Genomic DNA, 27369 nt, shown 5'->3' with positions numbered 1-27369 from the left:
CCAGATTCGATTCCTCGGTATCACATACATTTAAAAAGCCAGAAATGGTGCTATGGCTGAAGTGGTAGAGCTCTCACCTTGAGAAAGCACAAGGACAGTGCCCAGGCCCTGAGTTCAAGGCCCAGGACTGGCCAAAAAAAAACCCTCATGCTAGAATGGAATGCAGATACATCTTTATTTAAAGTAAAAATGTACATGTTTTAGTGGTATAATTTATTGTCATGGAAAAAATGGTAATAAAAATTAAAGATTGTGTTCATTCAGGGTGAGAACTACCCCAATGTCATAATGTCACATAATTCTTCAGAATTTAACAACAACCAGAGACTCAGCCTTATAGAAAGTGTAAGATATCCCAGTTTGTTTCTTTGTTTTTGAGATCCATGTGACAGGGCCATAATGTTAGAAATGAGAGTTCACCTAAGAAACCTCTTTAAAAAAAACAAAACAGGAGAAGGGAGTTTGGCCTAGTGGTAGAATGCTTGCCCTGCATGCATGAAGACTGGGGTTCGATTCCTGGGTACCACATACAAAGAAAAAAAAAAAGCTGAAAGTGAGGCTGTGGCTCAAGTGGTAGAGATCAATAGCCTTGAGAAAGCCCAAGGACAGTGCTGAGGCCCTGAGTTCAAGGCCTAAAACTAGCAAGGAAAAAGGAGAATTAATAAGTGCCTGGCTTCTGAAATTCATGTAGTCTATGGCATAATTGGATTTATTCACTGGGCTTTAGTGCCCATCCCTGAGTAATATTGAGTGTTAGCTGCTAAAGTTTGAATTGTAATCTTTTCCAGAGACTCTCAACCCAAAGGAACCCCTTCTCTCTAAAGACCTCTAGGAATTTTTTTTTAAAAAAGTGAGAAAGAATAATGTATTATTTTTGCCAATACTGGGACTTGAACTTAGGTCTCTGAGGGCCATCCCTTACCTCTTTCATTCAAGGCTGGTACCCTACCACCAGAGCCATACATCCAATTCCTGGTTTTTGGTAGTTAATTGGAGATAAAATCTCACAGATTTTTCTGAGTAGCTATGTTTCTAGGCATTATTCACAAGCACCTGGCTCAATTCCTTTGTCTTTGTGATGGGAAGCCTGCCATAGTATTATTTGTCCATCAAGGTTGCCTGGGACCAAAATGATGCTAGTCTCCAAGTAAGAGAACATCCTTCCTTGTTTTTCCTGTCATCTCACTTCTCTCTCTCCCTTCCTCGGAAGGGCAGTGCTATATTTGCTTCTTTAACCCTGACCTAAGATAGAAAGCATTAGAAATAAAAGTTAAGCCTACATCCTGGGCACCAACACCAGGCAAGAACTTAACACAGTAAAAGGCCAAGAATTACACACAAAAAAATGACAATTAGTCTCCACTGGTGATACATAGAAGCCCACTTACACCTCATCACAGGTTGCTTTGTAATTAGCCCAACCTCATTTAAGAAGCTCATTATGCCTACATATTTTATAGATCCCAGTAGGCCCCTGATCCTGTTGAGTATGATGATCCTCGTCTCTCTTCTCCCATTAGGCAACCAGACATACAAAATAGCAAAATATAGCTGAGCTACAACTGCCCCCAACTCTTGGGTAACTAAATGCTTTGAGTGCTTAGATAAAGCACTAGGAAGAACAATGACAAAGGTACTAAAGATCTGTATTTGCAAACCATAATTTCCATTTCCACCTCCTCAGCTTCCCATGCTTAACCCAGCAGGAAGAATCCTGGGAATTTCCCTCACACCTCCTCTCTTCAGACTATTTATCCAAGGTCTTCATTTCCAAACTTTTGTTCAGTACTGTTTTATTAGAAGGAAAAATGAAGTTAGTCACTACGTCATTTGTTAAGTAATATTAAGTATTATTTGTAATATGAACTTCTCTGTACAGTGTTAATAACCTTAAAAAAATATGTCATTGTTGAAATCTGCTAATTTCGAATTCCCAGTAAGTGAAACAGAACCTCTACAAATGAGCACATTTAGGAGTAGAGAAGACTTTTTCTTTGTTTATTTACTTTGCCAGTTCTAAAGCTTGAACTCAGGGTTTAAACACTGTTTAAACACTTTCTCGAGGCCAGTACTCTACCGTTTGAGCCACAACACCACTTCTGGCTTTTTCTGTGTATGTGGTACTGAGGAATCAAACCCAGAGCTAGGCAAGCACTCTACTGCTAGGCCACACTCCTGGACCAAGAGCAATCTCTTGAACACTTGGTATCACTGTTTGCATCTAAGTAAACATGTATACAAATATCTGTGTGTCAGTAGTGAAGGCCTGTAATCTTTGCTACTCAGGAAATTGATTTGGATAGTTCAGAGTTAGCTGTGGCAAAAAAAAAAATCTGTAAGACTCCATCTATACAATAACAAGCCAGGTTTTGGTGGATCACATATGTTAATCATACATACTCAGAAGTCTGAGATCTGAGAATCATGGTTCAAAGACAGCCCAAGCAAGAAAGATTAACTCCAATTAACCACTAGAAAACTAGAAATAGAGCTGATGCTTAAAGTGGTAGAGCATGAGCTTGAGCAAAATAGCTCCGGAATTTTGCACAGGTTCTCAGTCCATGAAGGACTAAAACCAAAATGCCATAAAAAAGATGAATGTCAGGGGAAAACAAGATGATGGGAGGGGAAGGAGAGACGGAAAAGGGGACAAAATCATGAGAAGGTTCGAGAAATAATGTACCCACTACCTGACAAATGTAACTAATCCCTCTACACATTATCCTGACAATAAAATACAATTAAAAAAAGATGAATGTCAAGCAGGGCTCAAGTGGTAGAGCACCAGCCAAGCAAGCAAGCCAATTAAATAATTTAAATCCTGGTATTGGCAAGAAAGTAAACAGATTTACGTGCAAATATATATGTGTGTGTGTGTGTGTGTGTGTGTGTGTGTGTGCGTGTGTGTGTGCGTGTGTATGTGTATAACTTGTTCAATACATATACTTATATACTCAACATATATATGCAGATAGATAATAGGTAGCATACACAGTCAGACAGACAGACAGACAGACAGATTTATTGACATTGCTTCTCCAAGCATGCCAGAATGTCAGGCTTATTTACTATGCTATGGTTTCCGTTGGGTTGTTCTGGACCTCCACATTTGACACTTGTGATTTCCCTCCCTCTTTAAGCCTCATCTTGCTTTACGTTCTCCATAATCCAGCTGAGAATCCAGTCTATGTTTCAGTCACATTCTGGCTAAACATGAAAGTCACTTATTCCTAAGGGTTTGTGCCACACAGGCATCTGACAGAACTGCAAAGCTGAATCAACCGTTTCTAACATTCTCACAGGGAGCATTGTTAGAAAAAGGAATTTTGATGGATTAGTTCTGCTAAAAATGTTGGATCCCCAACCTCAAATGGGCCTTCAACAGTGTGGCAAGGTTCAGTAGTAATTACTAGGTCTACTGCCTCCTACAGTCACTATCCCAATAATTCTGTTTATCATGTTTTCATTCTGTGACTATTCATCACATACTATGCATTACCCCTAGCCCCAGCCAACTCCTTTGCTTCCCAATTCACAGAGGAGATAGTGGTCCTCAAAATAGTATTTTCTCAACTTATTCTTTCTTATCTTCCAAATTGCATTTTTTGTATGTTGCAGTAAGAAGGAATTCTAAACTGTCAGGTCAAAATTGGTGTCTCAAAAATGACATTTTCCTTGTTAACAGACAATTCTTTCTTTTGTCACAACAGTGGTTGATGAGTATAATTTTAAATATACATTTGAACATATCTTTAACTACATACACACAAGCAAAGAGATGACAGCACAATTTAATTTTATAAAAAGAAGAAAAACTTGACATATCAGACTTAAATATCATTGTAAATCAGTACTTCTATATCTATAATCAGACATTTAATGAAGTAAAAATTCTGCCCGCGTGAAACGACTCATAATAAAATTAGGCTTGGTTTTCTTTTTCATGAAGAACATAATTCCAGATGTTTAAGTGATTCAAAGAAAACCTACATTATAATAGTTTCCTTCAGTGTTTTCTCACATACTGCTTCCCAACCAGAATAAAAACAAATGAAATTCTAGCTTCATTTAAACCATGGATCACAGTACTCAGAGTTAACTGTACTTTCTGGCATTGATGAACAATCTTTAAGAATTTAGATAAAAATTTTTGTAGATAAACACTGAAAGCTCTAAAAGTATTGTTTAAAAAGCCAAATTCAGCATTACATCCATCTAAATGATAAAGTGTCTATATTCACCTTTTCATTATGTTTTGTGTTTCAGCATTTAGAGGCCCAAATTTCTTGTCATAGAGACTTCTAGGCCACAGCAGCCTGTAGCAGAACCCAGGCCAAATGCCAAGATGAGCATTGAATTGACCCACCTTTGTAGTTCTCCCCAGCTTTCTGCTTCTTTCCTTTTTTCCTACTTTTCATTTATCTCCTTTCCTCCATCCTCACATATTTTATATCAACATGGTTACTCTTAGCTAGCTAAATCCATTTTTTGGCTCAGGCTCATCAAGAGGTAATACCTCCCCAATATGTACCTTTACCCCAAATCAAATTATCATGTTATCAATTGAACATATTTTTGGCTAGATCTTATGATTTGGGCACTGTTCTGAGGCCAGGCGAGCACTCTACTAATTTTCGACACAGCCCTGCTTCCAGTTTTCTATGTATGTGGTACGGAAGAATGGAACCCAGGTTTTTATGCATGCTAGGCAAGCACTCTTACCACTAGGCCAAACTCGTGGCCTCCTGCTTCCAGTTTTCTGAATGTTAATTGGAAATAAGATTTTTGCCGGGCACGGTGGTTCACACCTGTAATCCTACTATATATATATATATATATATATATATATATATATATATATATATATATATATATATATATCTTAGTTTTCCTTGTCCAAGCTGGCTTCTAACCATGATCCTTAGATCTCAGCCTCCTAAGTAGTTAGAATTATACCCATGAACCACTAGTTCCCAGTAATTAGACTTCTCTTAATCACAATATCTGCACACCTTATTCTGGCCTGCAGGAAGCTGAAGCAGTGGGATTTTGAGTTACAGGCCAACTTGGCTACATTGTGAGATCTTATATCTAAATAAATACATAAATACCTAAAGATTTTCATGTGCTGTCTAGGAAATAAATAAGGCTATGTAAAAATGTAATATCGTATACCTGGATGAAAAGGAATCATATTAAACTAAACATTTTTGATTAGTGATGGTGCTAATAACAATAATAGTTGTAAAAATATAACAGTTGTAGTAAAAATTTATGATAGGCATTCCCTCTTTCAATTCAGTTAGGACCTGTAGTTCAGCAGTTAATAGAAAAGGCCAATTAAGCAACAGGATGGTGAAAAATAAAGCTTAAATATTGTATTTTAATTTAAAATGATCACACATACCTTAATGTATGAAGACTTTTCCTTTGGGTATAGATTTGAGTTGTTCGAAAGTCGATCTGATAATACAAACTTTGATTTTTAGTTCCTGTTTCTTTAATGTAAAAGAGCCCCTCAGGAAACATGAGAAACATTGTGAATATAGACTTAAAATTCTTTAGGACTGTTTTCCTAATCTTTAACTGTTTCTCCATCTATATCTATTTAACAGTATTCATTTTATTTTGAAACATGTTTCTACAGTATCTGACCTAATTTTCAAAGATAGAATAATCTTTATAATTCTTTACATAAATAGTTCTTTGATTTAGGAAATCTCAAATTAGATTATATAATTGTAATATTCACTGGTTGAAAACAGATTTTGATAACATACATACAACTGATTTTGTAATATAAAGTCAACTAAAATATCAGCTCATTATAGAAGGGCCATACATGCTGATGGATGCCACATTAATTTTGAGGATATTTGTTTCACAGAACTGGCTAATCTGGAAACCAAGTACTTATCACTTCAGAAGAAGTGATAAGAAGAAAAAGAAAAGAAACCATAGCCTCCATGACACTGTAGGATTTAGAGAGGAAAACATGTATATTGAAAAAAAGTATCGGCACCAGGAGAGCACACTTATAATCTTAGCTCTCAGGAGCCTAAGGAGAGTCATAGTTTGAAACCAGCCCTGGGAGAAAAGTCTGTGAAACTCCACTTGCAATTAACCACCAAAAAGGCAGACTAGAGTTATACCGCAAGGAGTAGAGTGCCAACAGGGAATAAACAAGCCGAGCAATTGCAAGACCCTGATGTCCCACTGTTATAACAACAAAAAGTCAAAAAAATAAAAGTGAGTAATTGAAAATAGAATGAATTTGGGTACTGAAAATTATTTCTAAACTCTTTCATCCAACAAAACGTTATTGTAGCATGATATCCAGAATTGGAAGAGAGAAAATCAAAATATTCTAATAAGAGACATTGGAAGATGTCTGCTATATAACCTAAAGGAAGCTGAAATCAGGATATGATGTAACTAGCATAGACGAGTATCTCACTAGTGAAAGAAGGTATTTATAGCACAAAGTATTCACCTGCAGTCTGAATAGATTTCTGTTATCCTGCCATCCTACCATCTCTATAATGGCTCATGTTTGCAATTGCCACCCCATATGGTAGTTATTTCTGGTTATTAGAAGTGCATGCTATTATCCAGAAGAAAATGGCTCTCTTTTGGGATTATCACTCTCACCTAAGCTTCCTCACTGCAATTTAAGAAATCTGTTTTTTAGACTTCCTATTACAAAAAATAAAATGTTTAAGCATCATTTTGTTTCTAAGAGATGAATTCATATTGTTGATTGTAACTAACTTTCTACTTATTCTGATATTTTTAAGGTTTTTTACATGCAAATAGCCAGAAGGGTTTCTTTTTATTTTTATTAATGTGTACCTTATATACTATATAACTCACCCCTTTCCAATAGACATAGTCCTGTAGACCCCTTTTCTATAGTGCATGAAGTTTTAACTCCCTTATTACTACCTAATGCAATAATACTTCCCCCCCCAATTAATGGTTTTAATATATTTTGATGATAAATCTTAAAAGCCTTAAATCCAACAGAGTTATTGTCACAGCGCCTTTTAATCTAAAAACCATTTTAGTTCAAGTTGATTTTAGATGATAATTCCATTCTTATTTTGAGTGTACAAATCACCTTCCATTTAAATTAGAAGGGAATGCAACGAAAGAGTTATAGATGAAGTCAGTGTGAACTTGTATTTATCAAAACAGTGAATGAGACTGAGAAATAACACCTGCTCAGATCAGGCGAGTCAAACAGCACATGGAATAGAGGAAAGTGATGCTGTCCTTGCATATAAACATTATATTACACAAACTCTTCTACTAAGTGAGAGAATCTGTCCCTTAGAAATTACTCATTGGGACATTTGGATGTTATGCATCATGTTAAAGATCCATAAATGCCATCTTGATAGGGTAGATATGATGTATGATAATATTCCATATCTGCATAGGGTTCTGCTCTACGAATGGTCATGATACATTACATCTGATTCCTGCTTTAGTGCTTCAGAGACAGTCAAGAAGCCCCGAGGGAGCCTTCTGAAGTCATTGTTACAAGGACTAAAGTATCAGGAGAGCGGAAAGTCATCCATAGGCCTTGACAAAATACCCTCCTCCCTAAATGAAACTATTTATTATGTGGTTGGTGCAAGGATAGTTGTGGTATTTCAAGTGTGCCTTTTTATTGTTAAAAAAAAAAGATCCGTTTCTAGTTGGGAGAGGAATAGAATTTTGAAGCTACCAGTACAATATTTGTTCTATGATTTTGCCAATCCAGAATTACTTTGGAGAGCTACATAAACAACAAAGTTCTTAAGAATATGCCCTGGGGGCCAGGAGACCTGTGTATATGTCCTAAGTTACTCCATTTTCTTATCCATGGGACCTTGGCAATATTTAATATCTGCAAGTTTATTTTCTCAAATGTATTATGATAATTCTTTGGATACAGCTTAATAAGGTTATTGTATAGGAATAAAATTTGTTCTTGGGTAGACTGAGTCTATAACATCCTTGAATACCTAGGAAGAATTCAATAAAATATTAGTCATCATTTATTCATTAATAAATATTCATTTTAGTATACACTCTGTGGAAAATGTCCATGTCACTTGTGGGCAGGAATAGGAGGTGAAAACTGGGGGAAAGCAAAGAAAAGGGTGACATTGTCCAGAAACAGAAATGTGCTCATTACCTGATTTAAGAAATGGAAACCACTGGCCAGGAGTTTATACATGACAACCCGGGTTTGATACTTCAGTACCACATACATAGAAAAAATAGCTAGAAATGGTGCTGTGGCTCAAGAGGTAGAGCTCTAGCCTTGAGAAAGCCCAAGGCCAGTGCTCAGGCCCTGAACTCAATCTCTGCACTAGCAAAAAACAAAAACAAAATAGAGAGAGTAAGATGAATTATCTAGGTGGAACCACATAATCACAAAAGACTTTAAAGGTTGGAAGAAATGAGCACTAGAAGAAGTCAGGCTGAGGAGATAAAAGAAGGACTCACTGGGCTGGGAGTTTAGGCTAATGGTAGAGTGCTTGCCTAGCATGCATGAAGACCCAGGTTCAATTCCTAAGTACCACATACCTAGATCAAAAGCAGAAATGGTGCTGTTGCTCAAGTGGTAGAGCTCTAGCCTTGAGAAAGCCCAAAGTCAGCGCTCAGCTCCTGAGTTCAATCCCCGAGAGTGGCAAAAAAAAAGAAAGAAATGATAACCACTCCGTAGAGCATCTTAATAATAACAGTAAAATTAAGAGTATAAATAGATGTTCATTATTGAAATACTGCCACCAAAGAGTGTCTTTACCATTTTTGGCTGCATATCAAAAATACAATATCCAGTGTAGTTTGTAAGCAACTGAAATTTATTTCTTACCATTCTGGAGGTTAGAAAATCTAAAACCAAGTACTTTGTAGATTTGATGTCTGATGAGGGCCCGTTCTTCAGACATTTTCTCTGGTTCCGGGAATGATTTAAGGGACTAGCAAGGACTGTGAGGTTTCCTTTATAAGGGCATCAATCTCCAAAATTACTTTTCAAAAAGCTCCACCTTCTAATAGTATTATTGGCAGGGTTATAATTTGTTTTATTATTTCTTAGGATTTTAACATTTGAATTTCAGGGAAAACTACTATTCAGATCATATCATAGAACAAACATCACTGACTGTGCATCCCAAATAGGGTAAGACACCTTATAATTTCTAAATATCTATATTTTTGCTTTAAATATTTTCATTTTTCAAATTTGCTCTTAGGCACTACGGGGAGAAATTGCACCTCTTAAAGAGAATGTAAGTCACATTAATGATCGCGCTCGCCACCTCACCACCCTGGGCATTCAGCTCTCACCATATAACCTCAGCACTCTGGAAGACTTGAACACCAGATGGAAGCTTCTGCAGGTAGGCACATTCTGAGCATTGTTAGTGTTTAGTACAATAAACTAACATGTAAATTAAGCTTCTTCATAAGGAATGCTAATAGCAATTTCTTTATTATTCACAATAATGTGTTTGTAAGACCAGGATATTCTGCATTGTTAGTAATTTTCTGTGTAAATATTTTCAAACTAGTATGTATTTCAAAAACAGCTATCAATGTATGGGAATTAATGCACCATCTATCTGGCAAATATCATGTAACCCTTCTATTAATTACAATAAAAAAATATATAAAAAAAACAGCTAAAAAGCTGTGCGCCTGTGGCTCACGCCTGTAATCCTAGCTACTCAGGAGGCTGCCTATTATAAATCTATATATGTAAGCTTGTATGGGTTTGCCTAATAAATACAAGGATTATAAATTTATCCAAAGTCACACTTAATAGCTATGGGAATTTGGGCTATTTAACTCTCATATGAAAACAACTGGGAGCTTAACATTTTATAAACTACAGTTTACTATTAATATAAATAAATTACAATCACTTTAAATTGATTGGAACAGAACCTGCTACAATATCACTCAGCAAATTCTAGATCCTGATGTTGCTATTGTTTAGAATCTATTTTACTAGTTGGGTGATGTTCAAGCCACCTTAGCCTTTCTTTTTAGTTCCTTTAGTTCCAACACAGTTATTTTAATGTTGAATGAGCTAATTTATGTAGAGCTCTTCGTATAGTACTAGGCCAAACTCAGTAAAGAGTATAGTAGTGAATGTCTTTCTATATGTTCTTTCTACAAGAGTACTATGTTTTTCCCACAACCCATAAAGCTAGCTTATCCATAAAATTAGAGAATCATGTTCTCCTTTCCAAATTTATTGAATGGAGATAGTTTGCTTCTGAGGACAGAGAGAAAACCAGGTTTAAAAACACTTGCTTTCTGGGCTGAGAGTTTAGCCTAGTGGCAGAGTGCTTGCCTAGCATGCACAAAGACCTGGGTTTGATTCCTCAGTACCACATACATAGAAAAAAGCCAGAAGTGATGCCAAGGCTCAATTGGTAAAGCTCTAGCCTTGAGAAAGTCCAAGGACAGTGCTCAGACCCAGAGCTCAAGCCCAGGACTGGTAAAAATAAAACAAACTTACTTTCTAAGTTGTAATAAGAAAAAATAATGATAAACCAGATTATTTCGACAGTTCATTTAAGAGTATGATTGAAAGTCCTGTTAAAGGATTGCCAGATCTTTAATAAAAAATTGAGTTCTAAATTCAAGACCTCCTGAGAACTCATATAATTTAATTCTTATTGTGATGGATAGTCTTGGAATATTTGTATGATAGATTGTTCTAAGTGGCATTGACTAAAGCAAAGCAATATAGTTTAAGGGACTTTATGCCTTTCTATTTCTGTTGGCTCGATAGTGGTTGAATACTTTCTGTTTTGCTAGACCTGGGGCGTGAATTCAGGGCCTTAGTGCTGTCCTTGGGCTTTCTCAAGGCTAAAGCTCTACCACTTGAATTGTAGCACCATTTTCAGCTTTTTCTATGTATGTGGTACCAAGGAATTGAACCCGGGTCTTCGTACATGCTAGGCAAGCACTCTACCATTAGGCCAAACTCTCAGGACAGTTGAATACTTTTTAAAATGATATCAATTCCATCTTTTGTATGTTTTTTCATTTTAAATATAAATAAGGAAAATTATGTATCTCCAAGAAAGTCAATGGTCACATTTGTCCCATTAAGCATCTTTGAAATATATTTTAAAATCCTCTTTGAAAGCCTGTTGCCACATTTGCTTTCCAAATGTGGTACAAGATTTGAGATAACTACATGTTAATACACAAATGAGGCCCAGAAGTATGACAGATAAACAGTTAAAAAGTCAAATGCTATGTGATGCATACTAATTGTGCTGTTTATTTGGATATAAATGCTGAGAAAATATAAACAGCTTAATTTTTATCTCATCTTAAAATAAATAAGGACTATGATAAAAGTGTAAGAAAGTACATTAAGGAAAAGTGGTTATAATGTTGTGACAACTTGACTAAGAAATAATAAAAAAACTTCCATGAAATATTCAAAAAAAGAAAGTACATTAAGGAGATAGTATTATATTTTAAAAAAAAGAGCACTGGAGTGAAAATGAGGAGGCTTAACTTCAACCTTAAACACAGCATTTATTTCTTTAACTTGGCAAAATCAGTTAACCAAGGTAATCGTCCTTAATTTGATTCAGTGATTCTGTATCTAGATATGTGATAGAGATACAAATATAACCAACTTTAGTGTAGAACCAAAGAAGATGCTTTGTCTCTTCATAATACAGACATGGAGTTTAGATTTAATGTTTCTCCTTCTGTAATTCTAAATTTAAATCTTTTATATAAAGCTTACATAGACACAGCCTTCTCATATTAAACAGTCCAGTTAGTTTGTGGTACATATGCTTTTTGTAGCAAACTCACATGTTTCTATTTTGGGACATCACGTTATAGATATGTTTTAAAATTATATTCACCAGAAATCTGATATATACAATGTTGTGGTTGGAATAAATATCAGTTCCATACTTTTCCTTTGACTATAATTCTGGCCATTCTGCTACATAAATCTAAGCATTGTTATACTGTAAATTTGACTCCTTATTATAAAAGAAAACAAAACAGAGAAATGAGGTTTACATTAGACAACGTTAGCCAATTAGTTGAAGAACAACTTATTGCCCTGTTGAGAATATTTTCCTTTTAGAAGAATCTGTGTAAGACTAAAGCATTATCTAGTTTATATTGTGAAACACCGGAGACCACCATCATTGTGGCAGCATATTTGTGCAAAAATAAAGCTCTTAGTCATTTGCAGTGTTATGTCAGTTAGCTAAAATCATGTTCAAACCCAAGTACAAGTGCATACTAACTTCTGCCAAGGCAAAGAAATATTAAGAAATCAAATCAATATAGTAGAAAGCCATATATAAATGTAAGTAAAGCAAAAACATCTTAAAAGTTTGAGGTCCACACAAATGGAGGAAAGAAGAATGGGCATATACAAATGACAAAGTACTGTAATAGAAGGAATATTGTCATAAGATATCAGTCTTTCTTAGTGTCAGAATATTCCTGAATTTGTTTAATCATACATTAATTTTGAAAGAAATTTTTAAAAGGAATTCATGTTGATATTTTAACTGTATGTAAGATCAGTGAAAATTCTGTAAGCAGATGTGACCTTCAGTAATTTAGTAAGACTCAATCACAAATGGCCTGTATATAGAAATTTAATGAACTGTACAGAGAGCTCCAAGTTTATTATCAATCCACAAATACAGGGACGAGAGACATTGGTTTACATGTTTGAAACTCTGTGGGAATTAAAGCTCATTCATTGTTCCAGATGTTACTGGATCATTTGACACTATGTTTATGTATAGGAAACCATCATTCTTTGTAATTACAACAAATTCTCATATAGTTTCTCATTTAATTTGCATATGATTATTCATTTTTTTCAAATAAGGAAACAGAGACTTAGCATTAAGGGATGCAATCTCAGTCACATATATTGTATCATTCAAGATCAGACTCCAGTCTTCTAAATGGCCCATTTGATTTCTTCTCAAATTCCTGTTAAGTTCATACTTAAAGTCCTACTTTAAAGCAACAGAAATATGAAGTATATCATTTTTTTCCTACTTGCCCTCCTTTTTTTAATGTTTCTCAGGTATATTAACTTCAAAATCTTCCCTTAACAAACCAGTGGGTTAATGAGCCCAGTCAGGTGTAACCTTAAAAAAAAGCATACTTGAATTCAAATATAAAACTTTAAAGCATAAAATTCCTCATTGCCTTTAGAACTAAGCAATTGTATTCAAATCAGTAAGTGAATTCACTCTTAAATCAAAACTAAGGCTAATATTTGATCAAGTAGAAATGAATATCAAAATTTAAAAGAAGCCTTTTGAATTTTGAGGCAATAAAAACCCATTCAGTTGTATGGTCATGTTCTAATCTACCTAGAAGCATACAAAGGAGAAGTCTATCATTCCATTATACTCACCACTGTACACCCAGATCACAGTAAAATCTGAAAATACAATTTGAAATAAGGTATCTATATTTTCTTAACATGGACATATGGAATGTGAACACTTGAAAGAATGGAATAAAATTTCTAGGTACTAAATTATTTAAATATGCTAAAGAACTGCATCATGAATTATGTACATTTTTAAAGGTTTCCCAAGATACTTCTGAAGTCATGTAAACATCATTATTTTCCTTCTGCAATTCACAGCAGTAACTTTGTTACAGAGATCTAAATGGTCATATTCTTTGCTCATTCTTTCCTTTGTCTTTCAAGCAGCTCTGGTTTGGCATCTATGAGATACTAAATGTATATAGTAACTCATATGTGTTGCTCCAAGGACATTATCCCTTTTCATAGAGGCTATGATGGCTCATGCCTATAACCCTAGCTTCTTAGGAGGCTGAAATCTGAGGATGGCAGTTTGAAGCTAGCCCAGGAAGCAAAGTCTGTGAGACTCTTATCTCCACTACCATCCTAAAATCTCCAGAAATTGAGCTCGGGCTCAAAGTGGTAGAGCATTATCCCTGAGAAAAAGAAGCTCAGGGACAGTGCGTAGGCTCTGAGTTGAAGACCCAGAACTGGGAACAAAAAATAGTGATATATAGGTATTATTCTATTACTTCCATAATGATATGCACTCTTATTTCTTCATGTTATAAACAAACACATGGATTAGACAGATAGATAGATAGATAGATAGATAGATAGATAGATAGATAGATATCAATTGCTAGATCGATAGATATACAGTGAAACTATATATATATTCATATATATGTATATATAGTTAAACTGTAGGCAATACCTTTACAGATCTCTGGATTACAATTTTATCAATAATTTCTGATCTGAAATTTAATCCATACAATCATATTACCAAGATTTGTGAGAATACATCATATTATAATTTTCATGCCAATAAGAATGTTTCTGTCTTCATTTTTAAAAGAAACTATAAAGTATTTGAGTTGTTGAATTAAAAAATTAAAAGAAGTTTATCTTTTTTTACTTTAATGCAGTAGATTTTCTAAGCTGGTCTCGATAGGTAGATAGATAGCAGATAGGTAGATAGATAGACAGATAGACAGATATAAAGATATGTGTGTGTGTGTGTACAAATCAAAATAAGTATAGACTCTGGTCCTTTAAATATGTTGGAAAACTTTGAGCATTTTCCTCACACGCTTCTCTTTTTTAGCTAATGATTCTATACGACTTGCTTTACATTATGGAGTCGATCTAGGCAAGGAGTCTAAGTGAGCTGTACTATCTGCCCTTAAAAATCACATGAAGATAAGGAGTTCGGGCACAATAAACATTCAAAGGGTATCCTACAAGTTTAGCAAAAGTGAGGGAAGGTATAGATTGCAAGGGATGGGTCAGAATATTTAAAGGGTAGGGCAGCAGTTATGAAGATGCATTGTATTCTTGTGCTGCTTTGTTAAATGGCATTTCCTTTGTATAATATTTAAAGATCGTAAAAATATAAGAAGTAATATGAGCCTATTACTACCTGAAGATAAGAAGAAAATATCCTTATCCTGTACTTCACTTTTGCTAAGGAATGCTGTACTGATGTGTTCCTCGAGAACTCCTTCTTTGATTTTATTAACAAGACCTAAAATAATTCTGCTTGTGAATAGAGCACAGAACTGGTCTGAGATGATTATATTCTCTCAGTGGTTCTCAAAACTTAATGTCATGATCAATTGGAAGGATTATAAAACACAGATTTTTCTTTAACCCAGTCCTCAGAGCTTCCGATTGACTAGGACTGAGGTAGAACCTGACATTCTGCATTTCTAACAAATTCCCAAGTCAGGCTGATGCTGCCAATCTGGTGAGCATATTAAGTACTTGTCTGGAAGTCTAAGACACATGACTTCTAGTCTCAAACACATTGAGGAATTTGAACTCTATTTAGTGAATGTAAGCTCTACTTAGGTGTAGTGACATGAAGAAAGCTCTGTTTCTGAGGAACAGGATGGTACTATGGAAACAAAGAGACCCAAGCACTTCACTTTCCTTAAGCCAGAAAGAGAGGGGTAAAGGAATGAAGTAAAACATCTGTTAGATTCCCACTAACATGATTACTGCTGTGGATTTATATTTACTATGTGTTATAGCACATTGTCCAGTATATTAAGTACATATGGCTAATGAGCCCTATATTATAGCTAGTTCAGTTGAGAAGGGTAGTAATTTACACTTCAGTTTTCAAAACATAAAATAAAAAAGTAATATTTATTACTTATTCAAGTGCTAATATTTTATGTATTTGGTTAAATAATGTCACAATATGTTTTATTCACCACTTTTTATGATTATTCAAGCTTATTTTATTTTTTGTGTTTTATTTTATTTTTTAAAGATCTTATTAACATTGATTTTTACATCACATTTCAAATAAGCTTATTTTATGATTATTCAAAATTTTCTTTACAAAGTGAATGAATTAAGTCTGTTACTATAACTAGTTATAGGTCAGATGCCTTACTCTAGGGGTTCTACATGTGAGGTCTAGGCAATCAGAACAATATTCCAAGAGATGAGTAGATGCAGCTTACTATGCCACAGAAAGAGTCAAAGTAAGCACTTCAGCCCCAGATTCAGGATATGGATATAAGCTTTAAGTTAATTTATTCTATCCTTTTTTTTGCCAGTCCTGGGCTTGAGCTCAGGGCCTGTCCTTGGAATTTCTCAAGGCTAGCACTCTACCACTTGAGCCACAGCACCACTTCCAGATTTTTTTCTATGTATGTGGTACCGAGGAATTGAACCTGGATCTTTGTGCATGCTAGGCAAGAACTCTACCACTAGGCCAAACTCCTGGCTCTATCTTATTTTTGTACCAGTCCTGGATCTTGAATTCAAGACTTGCGCAATATCCCTGAGCTTTTGTGTGCAAAGCTAGTACTCTGCAACTTGAGCACTGCTCAACTTTTAACATTTTACTGACTAATTGTAGATAAAAGACTGTCCTACTCAGGCTGGCTTTGAAATACAGTCCCCAGATCTCATCTCCTGAGTAGCTAGGATTACAGACATTAGTCACTGGTACCTGGTATTCTAGTAGATACACGTAAAAAGTATAAAGAAGGACCGGGAGTTTAGCCTACTGATAAGAGTATTTGCCTAGCATGCATGAAGACCCAGGTACAATTCCTTGTTACCACATACATAGAAAAAAGCCAGAAGTGGTGCTGAGGCTTGAGAAAGTCCAAGGACCGTGCTCAAGCTCAGGACTGGTAGAAAAAAAGCATAAAGTAAACAAAAAGAAACAGTTATTTGGGTTGAAATGATATAATAGGAACTTATAGAATGCTTTTGTTGCAAAGCACTGACTCCTCCCTTGGATCCACAACAATCCAAAGGGGAACTTGAAGCAGCATAAAAGTTTGCCATTTCATTGATCTGTACAGTGGCTCAGGCCTGTAATCTTATCTACTCAGGAGGCATAGATATGTGAGATATGAGGATCATGGTTCAAAGCCAGCCCAGGCACTAAAGTCCCTGACATTCTCCAATTAACCACCAGAAAACCAGAAGTGGCACTGTGGCTCAAGGGGTGGGGCGGTAGCCTTGAAGTGAAGAGCTCAGGGACAACGCCCAGGCCCAGAGTTCAAGTCTCACAACCAACCAAAAAAAAGTTTTCCATCTCTGCCTCTTGTTGGTATGGCTCCTTTGCTTTTATCAGTTAACATGCAGCCAGACTCAGGAAAGAATAATGGATAAACAATCACCTAATATACACTTTTCAATGTTGTAGAAGATCAATTTTTAAAAGTAGAAAGGAAACTTGAGTCTAGAATATAATTTTCAAACCCTAGCATGACTGAGTATCACCTACACAGGTTGTTAAAATACCATTAAAAATTCAATTGGTATTGGATGAGGCTTATGAATCTGAATTTCTGCTGGGCTAGGAGATGCTGTTATATGGTGATTTCTGATGGAAATTCCTTTTCATGCTATAGATCACAGAGGTTTACAGAGAAATAAAAATAGATTTCAACAGCAAGCATTGTCTGTAGCTTGAATATGAATTATTTTTACCCATATACCGATACTGTTTTTATGTTAGGAAAGTAGTTGTGTTGCTAAAACAAATTTTTCTGCCCTGGTAACTTCTTCCCAGTTAAAAATACCAAGTAGTACTTGTATAATGTAAATCCCCTCCCATCTTTGGCATATTAAGAAGGATTTAAATACTAAGATTGCTAGGTGCTAGTGGCTCACATCTGTAATCTTAGACACTCAGAAAGCTGAGATCTGAGGATCAAAGTTTGAAGCCAGTTAAGTTAGAAATCCCATGAGACTCATCTCCAATTAACTACCAAAATGCTGGATTTATCCCCTGTTGTTACTGTATCTGACTTTGGTACCTAGTGTATTGGGTTGATTTTTTAAAAGATTAGGTCACTGATGGATTTGTTGGTATTAGGAATAGAATGACCTGTGATAAAAGGACAATTAAGTTATAGGAAAACAACTTTTCAGTGAGGAAAGCAATCATTTGTGCTTAACCTCCAGTGTTTTTTTTTCTTTTAAGGACGTGAACAAGTCCCTTTAAAGAATACAATAGAATGGCTATGAATCTAAATGCACAATATAGTGACAGCCCTTGGAATACACTGATGTTAAAGTGCATTGTCAAGACTGCAAACATTTAGTTTCCAATATTGTTTAACCATTATTTGTGCTTCATTTAAGAAAAGTGATGCTGAGATTGCCCAGGTAACCTTGAACGTAACATAGCCTAGATTCTCCTACATCTGTCCTCTTCATCCCCAAACAAGGTCTATTCTCTAGTTTTTAGATATTCTCTAGTTTTAACAAAGAAGGCCTCCAGAAGTGTAGGACTCTGGGGGGAGCGAGGATGGGGGGTGGATGATGTAGGGAAGATGACAAAAAAAGAAATTACATGCCATAAAAGCCAAGAATGAAACCATTAGTAATCAAAGAAGTAAGCATTTAAGAAAATCAAAGGCATGTTATTTTTTTCACACTTTTTTGTTGTGAACTCAAATCATTATGAAGTATTACTTAGGTTACTTGATTGCTTGATCTTCATATATGCTACTTAATTTCTAGTTTGTTTCAATCAAGAATTATTTGGGCTCATTCTGAAGCTAGTTATTAAAATAATGATATAAATGTTTTATTATTATTTCAACATGGAATTTGTCTCTGTTAAGTGCATTTACATAGCAAAAATATTTCTTTATTCTTGTACTTAATTTATTTTCTTGGTATCTTAAATTCCTTCCTGGAAATATGGTTTTGAATACTGAAAATTGCCTTTATACTCTTGTTTATTGTGTTTCCTTATTTCAGTTTCCCATTGCTTTATTCTTATAAGTGTCCTTTCTCCAGTCTTGACCCCTTCTGCCCTGAGGTTTGACTCCACCCATCCTTTCTTCTTTGTTTGCCCTGGTTGTTTTCCTCTTGTCTTTTCCCACTGTCCCTCTGGGTTATGCTGCATGAGAAACACTCAGCCAGCAGTTGCTCACAGTTCCCAGGCTACGTCATGCCCAACATTCAAAGAGCTGCTGTTCTCACGTTTCCACCAGCAAGACGCCCCCTCTCCTCCTTCAGTCCACATTCCTCCAGAAAGTAGAAAGAGGTCCCTTTCACGCCATATGAAAAGCTGCATGTTAAAGACAGTTCTATTAGGACTGTATAGAAGCTTACAAAATTCACAAGTGCTATTTTTGATAAATACTACTGAGTGAATTTCAAACTGCTGTGGTTTATCTTCAGATTTGTTTGTTTTGTTTTAAATAAATTCTACAACGTTGTAAAAAATAGTTGGTACTATGAAATAAATTCTCCAATCACTTAATGCATTAATTCATTGAATAAAATAGGTATAATTAATTGAAAAGGAGAAATGTAATAAACTAGAAAGTGATTTTTACATGAGAAATATAACCTGTAGCACTACTTGTATTTGACAAAGAATTATAGATAGGTACAGAAATATAAATCCTTTTATGAAAAAGAACTCATTGTTCATTATGATTGAGTTTTGATACATGTAAGAAGGGACATGATTTTTTAGAAAGAGAGAGTAAAAAGGGCATACACCACATAGTTTATTTGGTCATTGTGTTTTCACAATATGAATCTGAGAGGAATTTATTTTTGTGAGTATAATAACATAAGCAGTTACGTGGCACTAAAGTTCAGGCTGTTCACTATCTTGAACACTTTAAAGTATATTGGTACTTTTAAGTATCACAATAACTCTATGAGGTAGACTATTCTTATCTTCATTTTGGAGATGAGAAAAAGAAGAAGCCAAATAGGTTAGATGACTTGTCTAAGGTAATGTAGCTGAGACATGCATGAACTACAATTTGAATCCAGGCAGTCTGGCTGTGACATCTGCCTGAAGAATGAACCAAGCAATTCTACCATCCTCTGATACAATTTTGAGTGGCTAGGACAATAGTTCCTCTTATTTTATAATTTAAACTTTTAAACAAAAGACTATCTTGGCCCTCACATTTTATTATTTGTCAGGGTCACCTGGATTTGGAATAGAAGAAAAGACCATTTAAAGTAAGATGATTATATGAATCTCAAACCACAATCTCAAAAGTCAGCTGTCCAATCCAAAGTCTGTTGCCAAGAGAATCAACACTTTAATCATTAAACTCTTCTTAAAGTAATACTTCAATACACTCCTTCAGTGAGTCATTCATTCAATAAATATTTTTGAAGATTCTTTTACTCTTTGCCAAGGCCTACATATAGGACTATAGTGGCTTAAATAAACCCTCTTTTCTCTCCTGGAGGTTATAGTTTCTTGAGAAGGCAGGCATAAATTTTTAACTAAGTATATCGTATAATAAAGTAGATGTTGTATAATAACTACAAAGTACAAGAAATGGCTTAAAAGAATATGCAATATGTATCGGGTGCAGTGGCTCATGCCTGTAATCCTAGCTACCCAAGTGGCTGAGATCTGAGGATCGTGGTTTGAAGCCAGTCTGGGCACTAAAGACCATGAGACTCTCATCTACAATTAATCACTAGAAAAGGGGAAGTGGGGCTGTGGCTCAAGGGGTAGGGTGGTTGTCTTGAGTCTGGGACCATGCCCAGGCCCAGAGTTCAAGCAAGCCCCACAACCCACAAAAAGAAAAAAGAATATGCAATGTGCCACCAGAACATAAAAATGTGGATCTGAGGAAGAGAAATAAAAGAGATTTGTCTATAGGAAGGAGATGTTGGGGTGATTGTGGGAAGCAGGAATTCAGGATGTTTTCCTATAAGCCAAAAGCTGAAGGGTGAAGACAAATTAACTGAATGACTTTTCTATGCATGTGTGACTTTTATTTTACATGGACTGAAGCTTGGGACTAACAAACTAGAGTAGTAAAATTCCAGTGTGTAAATTTAATAAGTCAGGATCATTTGAAATGATGGAGTGCACAGTTAATGTATAATTGTGTCACATCCAAGGACGATTTCCTTTCATTATCACAGACAGGATCCTGTTTGCTGTCTTCATAGCACTTGTGAAAATTCATAGCTCTATACTGTTGAGTTAATTATTATTGAAAGTTTTTCCCCCCAACTGAAAGTCAGCTCAGGGGGCAAAGCCCTTAATTCCACACCTATTGACACTAAGCAATGTTTTTATGTAGTTGGCATTCAACAAACATTTAATGAATGGATAGATGCATGAAAGTAAGTAAAAATTATATTGAACACTAAAAGTAAGCAGAAAGTTTTTATTGAATAGAGGTAAACTTAGGGACAATTTTAGTTTCTAGAAAAATCATACTCATGTCCAGATCTGTGGATTTATAGGGTAATCAGTACATAAATAACTTTCTAAAAATTCTAAGAAAACATATAACTGATTAAAAACGAAGTATCTCTTCTTTACTTTGCAGTAGACTTGGTTCACCAATATCATAGACTTCATCCATAATTAATTATGTGTGTTTTCAGAAAGACCTGGAGTATACTTTATTTTGGAAAAAGACGAAATTGACTAGCTTCTCCTGAACTTTTAAAAAATAATCTTATTAAAATTTAATTAACAAGGTAGGTGCTAGTGGTTCATACCTATTATCCTACCTACTCATGAGGCTGAGATCTGAGGTTCAAAGCCAGGCAGGGTATGAAAGTCCGTGAGACTTATCTCTAACCACCAGAAAACTGGAAATGGCATTGTGGCTCAAGGAGTACAGTACTACCCTTGAGCCGAAGAGTTCAGGGACAATGCCTAGGCCCAGAGTTAAAGTACTATGACTTACAAAAAAATAAATTAACATGTATTTAAAATGTACAATTTGAAAGTTGTACATCTATCCACATTGAAAGAAGCCATTGTCATTAAAATTACTACATTCAAAAAAATAATTACAAGCCAGGCGTGGTGGCTCATGTCTATAATTCTAGCTACACAGGAGGCTGAGATCTGAGGATCAAGGTTCAAAGCCTGCTTGGGCACAAAAGGACCTGAGAATCTAATCTCCAATTAACCTCTAGAAAACAGGAAGTGGGGCTTGACTCAAGGGTAGGGTGGTAGTCTTGAGCTGAAGAGCTCAGGGACAGCGCCCAGGCTGAGTTCAAGCCACATGACCCACAAAAAAAATCATTACATTCAAAATAGTGAATATATCTATTACCCTCAACGTTTTTTTCTGCCCTTGATAATGATTCTTTCCCACTCCTCTCCTGCCCCAGGCAAACATTGATCTATTTTCTATCACTGCCAATGAAATTGTGATTTCTGTTTTTATATGATAGACTTTGATTTTTTTCACTCAGCATAACTATTGAGATTTATCTATGATATTACATATACTAATAGTTTTTCCATTTTTATTACTGAACGGTATTCCATTATACAGATATACAGCTGTAAAGATTTACTCTCTAGCAGATCCTTGAATTGTTTCCAGTTTGGGGCTATTATAAAGTTTCTATGAGCATTAATTTATCCATCATATGCATATGTCCATATACATTTCAATGGGTTTTAGTGGGACCTCATTGTGGTTTGAATTTGTATTTCCCTAGGGACTAATTATGTAGCCAATCCAAGTTTCTTATAATTATGTTTAATGTGGTATATATTTTTAATCTTTATCCCTTTTGTGTATTTGTATCTTTATATGTGATGTGAATTTTTTATAAGCAACACAGGATCTTGGATCTTGATGTTTTAAAACCTAGTTCAATATGTTTTAACAGGGAGTATTTAGATCACTTATATTTTATACATTGATTGGTAAGGTTAAGTGTCTGCTTATCATCAAGCTTTATGCCTATTCATTCTTTATTTGTACATTTTCTGCCTTTTAAGTTGTGGAGTATTTCTCTGGATCTACTTTCTCTTTTATATTAGTGTACTATCTATAGATGTTTGTTTTTTTAATTTTAGCTGTTGTAGTATTGTTTTCAGTAAGTATCTTTAGCTTATCACAGTATACTTTCAATTAAACTATTGTAAGGAATAAAACTTAAATTCCCATTTCTCCCTTTGAAAGTATATGCCATTCACTGATCCTTAGAAACCTTGTTCTCCAGTTACTGCTGAGATATTTTAAGTAGAATTTCTCTCATCTTGCCTGTTTTTTCAGTAACAGAGGTAAAATTTTCTCTAATGGAGAGATCTTCTTTTTATTCATTACATTCATTTCAATTAATTATAGTTAGTTTAATTATTTACATTAGTCTGAAATAAATATTTTAACCATTAAAAAAAAAAAGAAACCTTGTTCTCAAGACTAGATGAGGTGAGATCAGGGGTCATTCTAAGCCTGATTCTTCACTACTACTGGTCATTAGATAAGATTCCTCTTTGCATCCTAACTAATGACATGTGCATCCTGAAGTATCCAATCTGACTGTAGGGTATAGATGCTCATTCCCTCCTCGATATGAGTAATGGACACTTCTTTTGTACCAGTACTGGGACTTGAACTCAGAACCTGGGCACTGTCCCTGAGGGTTATTTTTTTCTCAAGACTTGTACTTTATCACTTGAGCCACGGCTTCTTTTTGGCTTTTTTTTTAAATGAGCAATTGGAGATAAGAGTCACAAATTTTCTTTGATCTTTAGATCTCAGTCTCCTAAGTAACTAGGATTACAGGTATGAGCTACTGGTCCCTCACCAATGCTGGACACTTTGAACCAATCTTTTCTGATTATTCTTTTCCACTTTTAAATAGTTTCCTCATATATCAGGTGAATACTTGAGGGAGAACCTCCGCAGACCTCTAGGGCTCTCTCTGTTCTTCTGTACTATGAATTCCAGTTGCCTTTATCTTTCTAGAGTCTCATTTCCAATTCTCCAATTCATAGAGTCATCCAGAATCCTGTTAGCTTTTTCTTCCCTGTGATGTGGTTCGGAAGTTTGCTCATAATAGTACACTAAGACAATCTTGGGGCTTACCTCATAAACATATCCTATCTCTTGAGACTTTCTGCTCACCCTTACTTACACCTACTGCCCTGTAATCATTATTGAATGTGTTTTGTCTCCATTTGGTTCTTTCAGGACAGAGGGTAAGTTGGCCCTTATGGTTGTATCTTGTTTGGTAATAGAGTTCCTAAAATAGCATTTGAAGCATTGTTATTTTTCTTGATCTGGAGATAAAATGTTAGAGGAAAACATGTAATTAGCTGATAATGTACAATCCTCCAGGGCAAGAGAATCATTCACTTAACATTTCACATAGTTTGTTTTTTTTTTCACAATCACAGTGATTGCTTTCTACTCATTCCATCACATATTTTCCGGGTCCCAATTACGACTTTGCCTTTGCAATCAATCTTTGTAAGCCTCATGCCTTATTATATATCCCAACTATCTAGATAGGGCCAAAAGCCAAGGCTATAGAGCAAATTGCTCCAAGTATAAATTACCCAATAGTTCAGTTGCTAAATCTACTTTTTAAACAACTGAATCCATCAATGTGTTTCATTGCCTTAAAAATATCCCATTTTGAGTTATTGAATATTTTAATATTCCTAGCTTTGCACTTCAGCAATTGTTCTTTAAGAGGTTCTATTCAATTAATTTTCACACTGTATCATTTAATGACCAATGTATTACCATGCATAAGTTTCATTTTAGAAAAAAAATGTCTATTACTACCCAGTAATGTGCAGAATTTTAATTCTAAGGGTCCAGAAATCTAGCTCTTGACTTTATGGAGACACCACATGATATGTCATAGTTCACGCAGCTGGTTAATAGTGGAACCAGAACTGAAAACATGCTCTCTATTCTTCTTACATGCCTTTTAGTTTTACTCTAAAAAGGCTATTCATCATTCTAAACGTTCTGTATTTTTAAATAGAATCACTTATCCAAGTCCCACCTATCTTACAAGGTCCATGTGAAACAATGAGAAAAGTTCTGTGAAAGGGCCTTAGAAACTATTAAATACTTTTAAAATGTTAAGTTTTATTATTAGCATTGCAGTTCATCTCCATGAGACCTTTCTAAACTTTCTCACTTTTCTGAACTCAACTATGCAGCAACTTTTCTAATACATTTGTTCTTCCTTTATAAGAATTTAATCCTTTCTGCCCTGCCAGGTTGAAAAAATAGAGTTCCTTTTTCTGTATAGCCAATTGATATTTTATAGTATTGTACATCTAGTTGGTTCCTACTAAATATATGCTGAATAAAATTGAACTAGATTTCTTCCTAGTTGTATTGAAGAAAAAACCCACTCTGATCTTCAAAAAGAAAAAAAAAAGACTTTCAAATGCTATTTATTCCATCACTTGGTAGTCTATATTTACAATGAAAATGGTTTGTCTTGTGTTCACCAGATGTGTCATATCTGTCTACCTATTAAGACTGAACAGACTTTCTGGTTGATACAATAAATTATTTCAACAGCTACCTGTGCTGGTAGAGAAGAAAAATTCAAGAACATACTCATGAACCTCAGATTCCCCCCCCCCACATACAGACATACACATACACAACATTCCTATCTCTGAGTTATGCCTTATGTTTGTTATCATCTCAGTTCGCTGTATTTCTGAACAGTAACCTCTATTTCTATCAACAAATATTTACTGAACTACTCTTCTTGTACTTTCTTTTTTTAACATAGAAAAGTCAAGTATGGATAGATCGCCATATGAGACACTTAGGAAGTATATAAATATTTTGAAATGCTTAAAAGAAGTCTGGCTCCCCTATTCATAAGCCTCACATTTCCATCCGATATTTAAACCTTAGAAGGTATGCTGTTCTTGGGAATTCCAACATTATTTTCATTTACTTAAATCTTTCATTGATCATACATCTTAATATTATTTTGGTGGTGTACATGGAATTACCCTTTGAACATTACCATTCACTGTTGTGGATGCTGCCTGTTAAACTCTCTCCCTCTCTGTGGATTGTATTCCCTTTCTTGCTGGATAATTCAACACTGCTCATACTCTCTGGTGCTTCATTCCTAGCCTTTACGTTGAGTATGAAACTTGTCGGCTGGCAGTCAGGATCTATCTCTGGGAAATCTGGGTAAATTGAATGAGTTTTCCTCTGTTTTGCTTAACTCAACAGATGGATGAACCCTTGGGTTTGGGGGAAGACACAGTTGTTTCCTTTCCCTTGGATCTGTACATGTATACCTTTCTTTATTTTTTTTACTGGCAGAAAGCAGACTTCTGATAATCTACCTTCCACTGTATGCAGTGAGGCCTCTGCCCAAGGCAAAGATTCATGAATCTTGAGCTATTTGATTTTCATGGTGGTCTAGTGTGAGGGATTATACAGAGGCATCTTATGCAATCACGGTCTCAGTTGATGTTACAAAAGGCAGTTCACTAAGAGAGCTTCTGAGAAATGTATTCCTCAACTCGGAAACTAAAAACTCTGTTCTCTGCAGAGCACTATATCTACTTCTCCCTTCTAGTTTAAATGCTCTTCTTCCAAATATTTATGTCACTTAATGTCACTGCATTCAAGTCGTGATCTGACTTAAAATTGACCATGTAGTTAAACAGCTGTCTGCCGTATCTATCTCCACCTTCCTGGCCATCTCAGTCCATATTAACAGACTCTACTCTCCTTACATTTTTCTGGTAGTTCTGCAAAGTTACTACCTAAATGCATCCACTCACACCTTGATGAATCATGTCTCCAGGGAATTACACCATATATGGTCTTCTCCCATATTGAATCTGGAATGACCAGATGTAACAAATTGAAGGGAGCAAAACTGATACTATAAGAAGTCTAAGATTACCTCAGGTGTCTTTCAGTTTCTGTCTTGATCTCTTGAAATGTTTACTCTAGAAGAAATGAGCCGCCACATGAGAAATTTGCATATTCCAAGGTTTCTATGCTATATGAAAATCTGAATTAACCACCTCGAGAAGTTCTGTGTAAAGGCAGAAATGCCTGACCTGGGTATCCCCAGCTAGACCTTTTGGATGCCAATTGTGTCAGTATATTAGTTAATTTTGCATTACTATAAGTGTATAAGTACCATAAACAGTTTGAAGGCGGAATATTTATTTTGGCTCACGGTTTTAGATGCTTCAACCTGTGGTCACTTGGGACAATGTTTGTGCAAAGCCACATGGCAGTGGGAGCATGGCCGAGGAGTCTGTTACCTCATGGCAGACAGAAAGCCCGAAAAGGGTATAAAGGAAGAGATCAGAGTAAGAGATAGCCTAGTTCTCAAGGACATGTCTCCTTCCACTAAAACCCTCCCTTCTCGCCTTTCAACATCTCCTAATAATGCAATTAGGCCATGAATCCATCAAAACTTATTCATTAAATCAGAGCTTTCATGATTTAAGTGCCTCTGGACACATGCACACAGACATGTGTTTTAATAATTCCCTAGGCATTTCTCAATCCAATCAAGTTGACAATTAGCCCTCCACAGTGAGTTAG

The 27369-nt window shown here is 35.4% G+C and overlaps 1 protein-coding gene across 3 annotated transcripts in view; it reads left to right on the top strand.

Annotated features, from left to right (window-relative positions):
- Dmd (dystrophin) overlaps window positions 1–27369 on the top strand; it is a 1999854-nt gene that overhangs the window by 1661405 nt on the left and 311080 nt on the right. For all 3 annotated transcript variants that reach the window (XM_090326714.1, XM_090326711.1, XM_090326710.1), the window contains one exon: window positions 9252–9398. In XM_090326714.1, coding sequence (XP_090182840.1) covers window positions 9252–9398 — 147 coding nt within the window. The remainder of the gene's footprint in view (window positions 1–9251; window positions 9399–27369) is intronic.

This window comes from Megascapheus bottae, chromosome X (assembly GCF_031878675.1).
Source record: "Megascapheus bottae isolate mThoBot1 chromosome X, mThoBot2.hap1, whole genome shotgun sequence".
Classification (NCBI taxonomy): Eukaryota; Metazoa; Chordata; class Mammalia; order Rodentia; family Geomyidae; genus Megascapheus; species Megascapheus bottae.
This window is presented reverse-complemented; position numbering and strand designations above follow the sequence as displayed.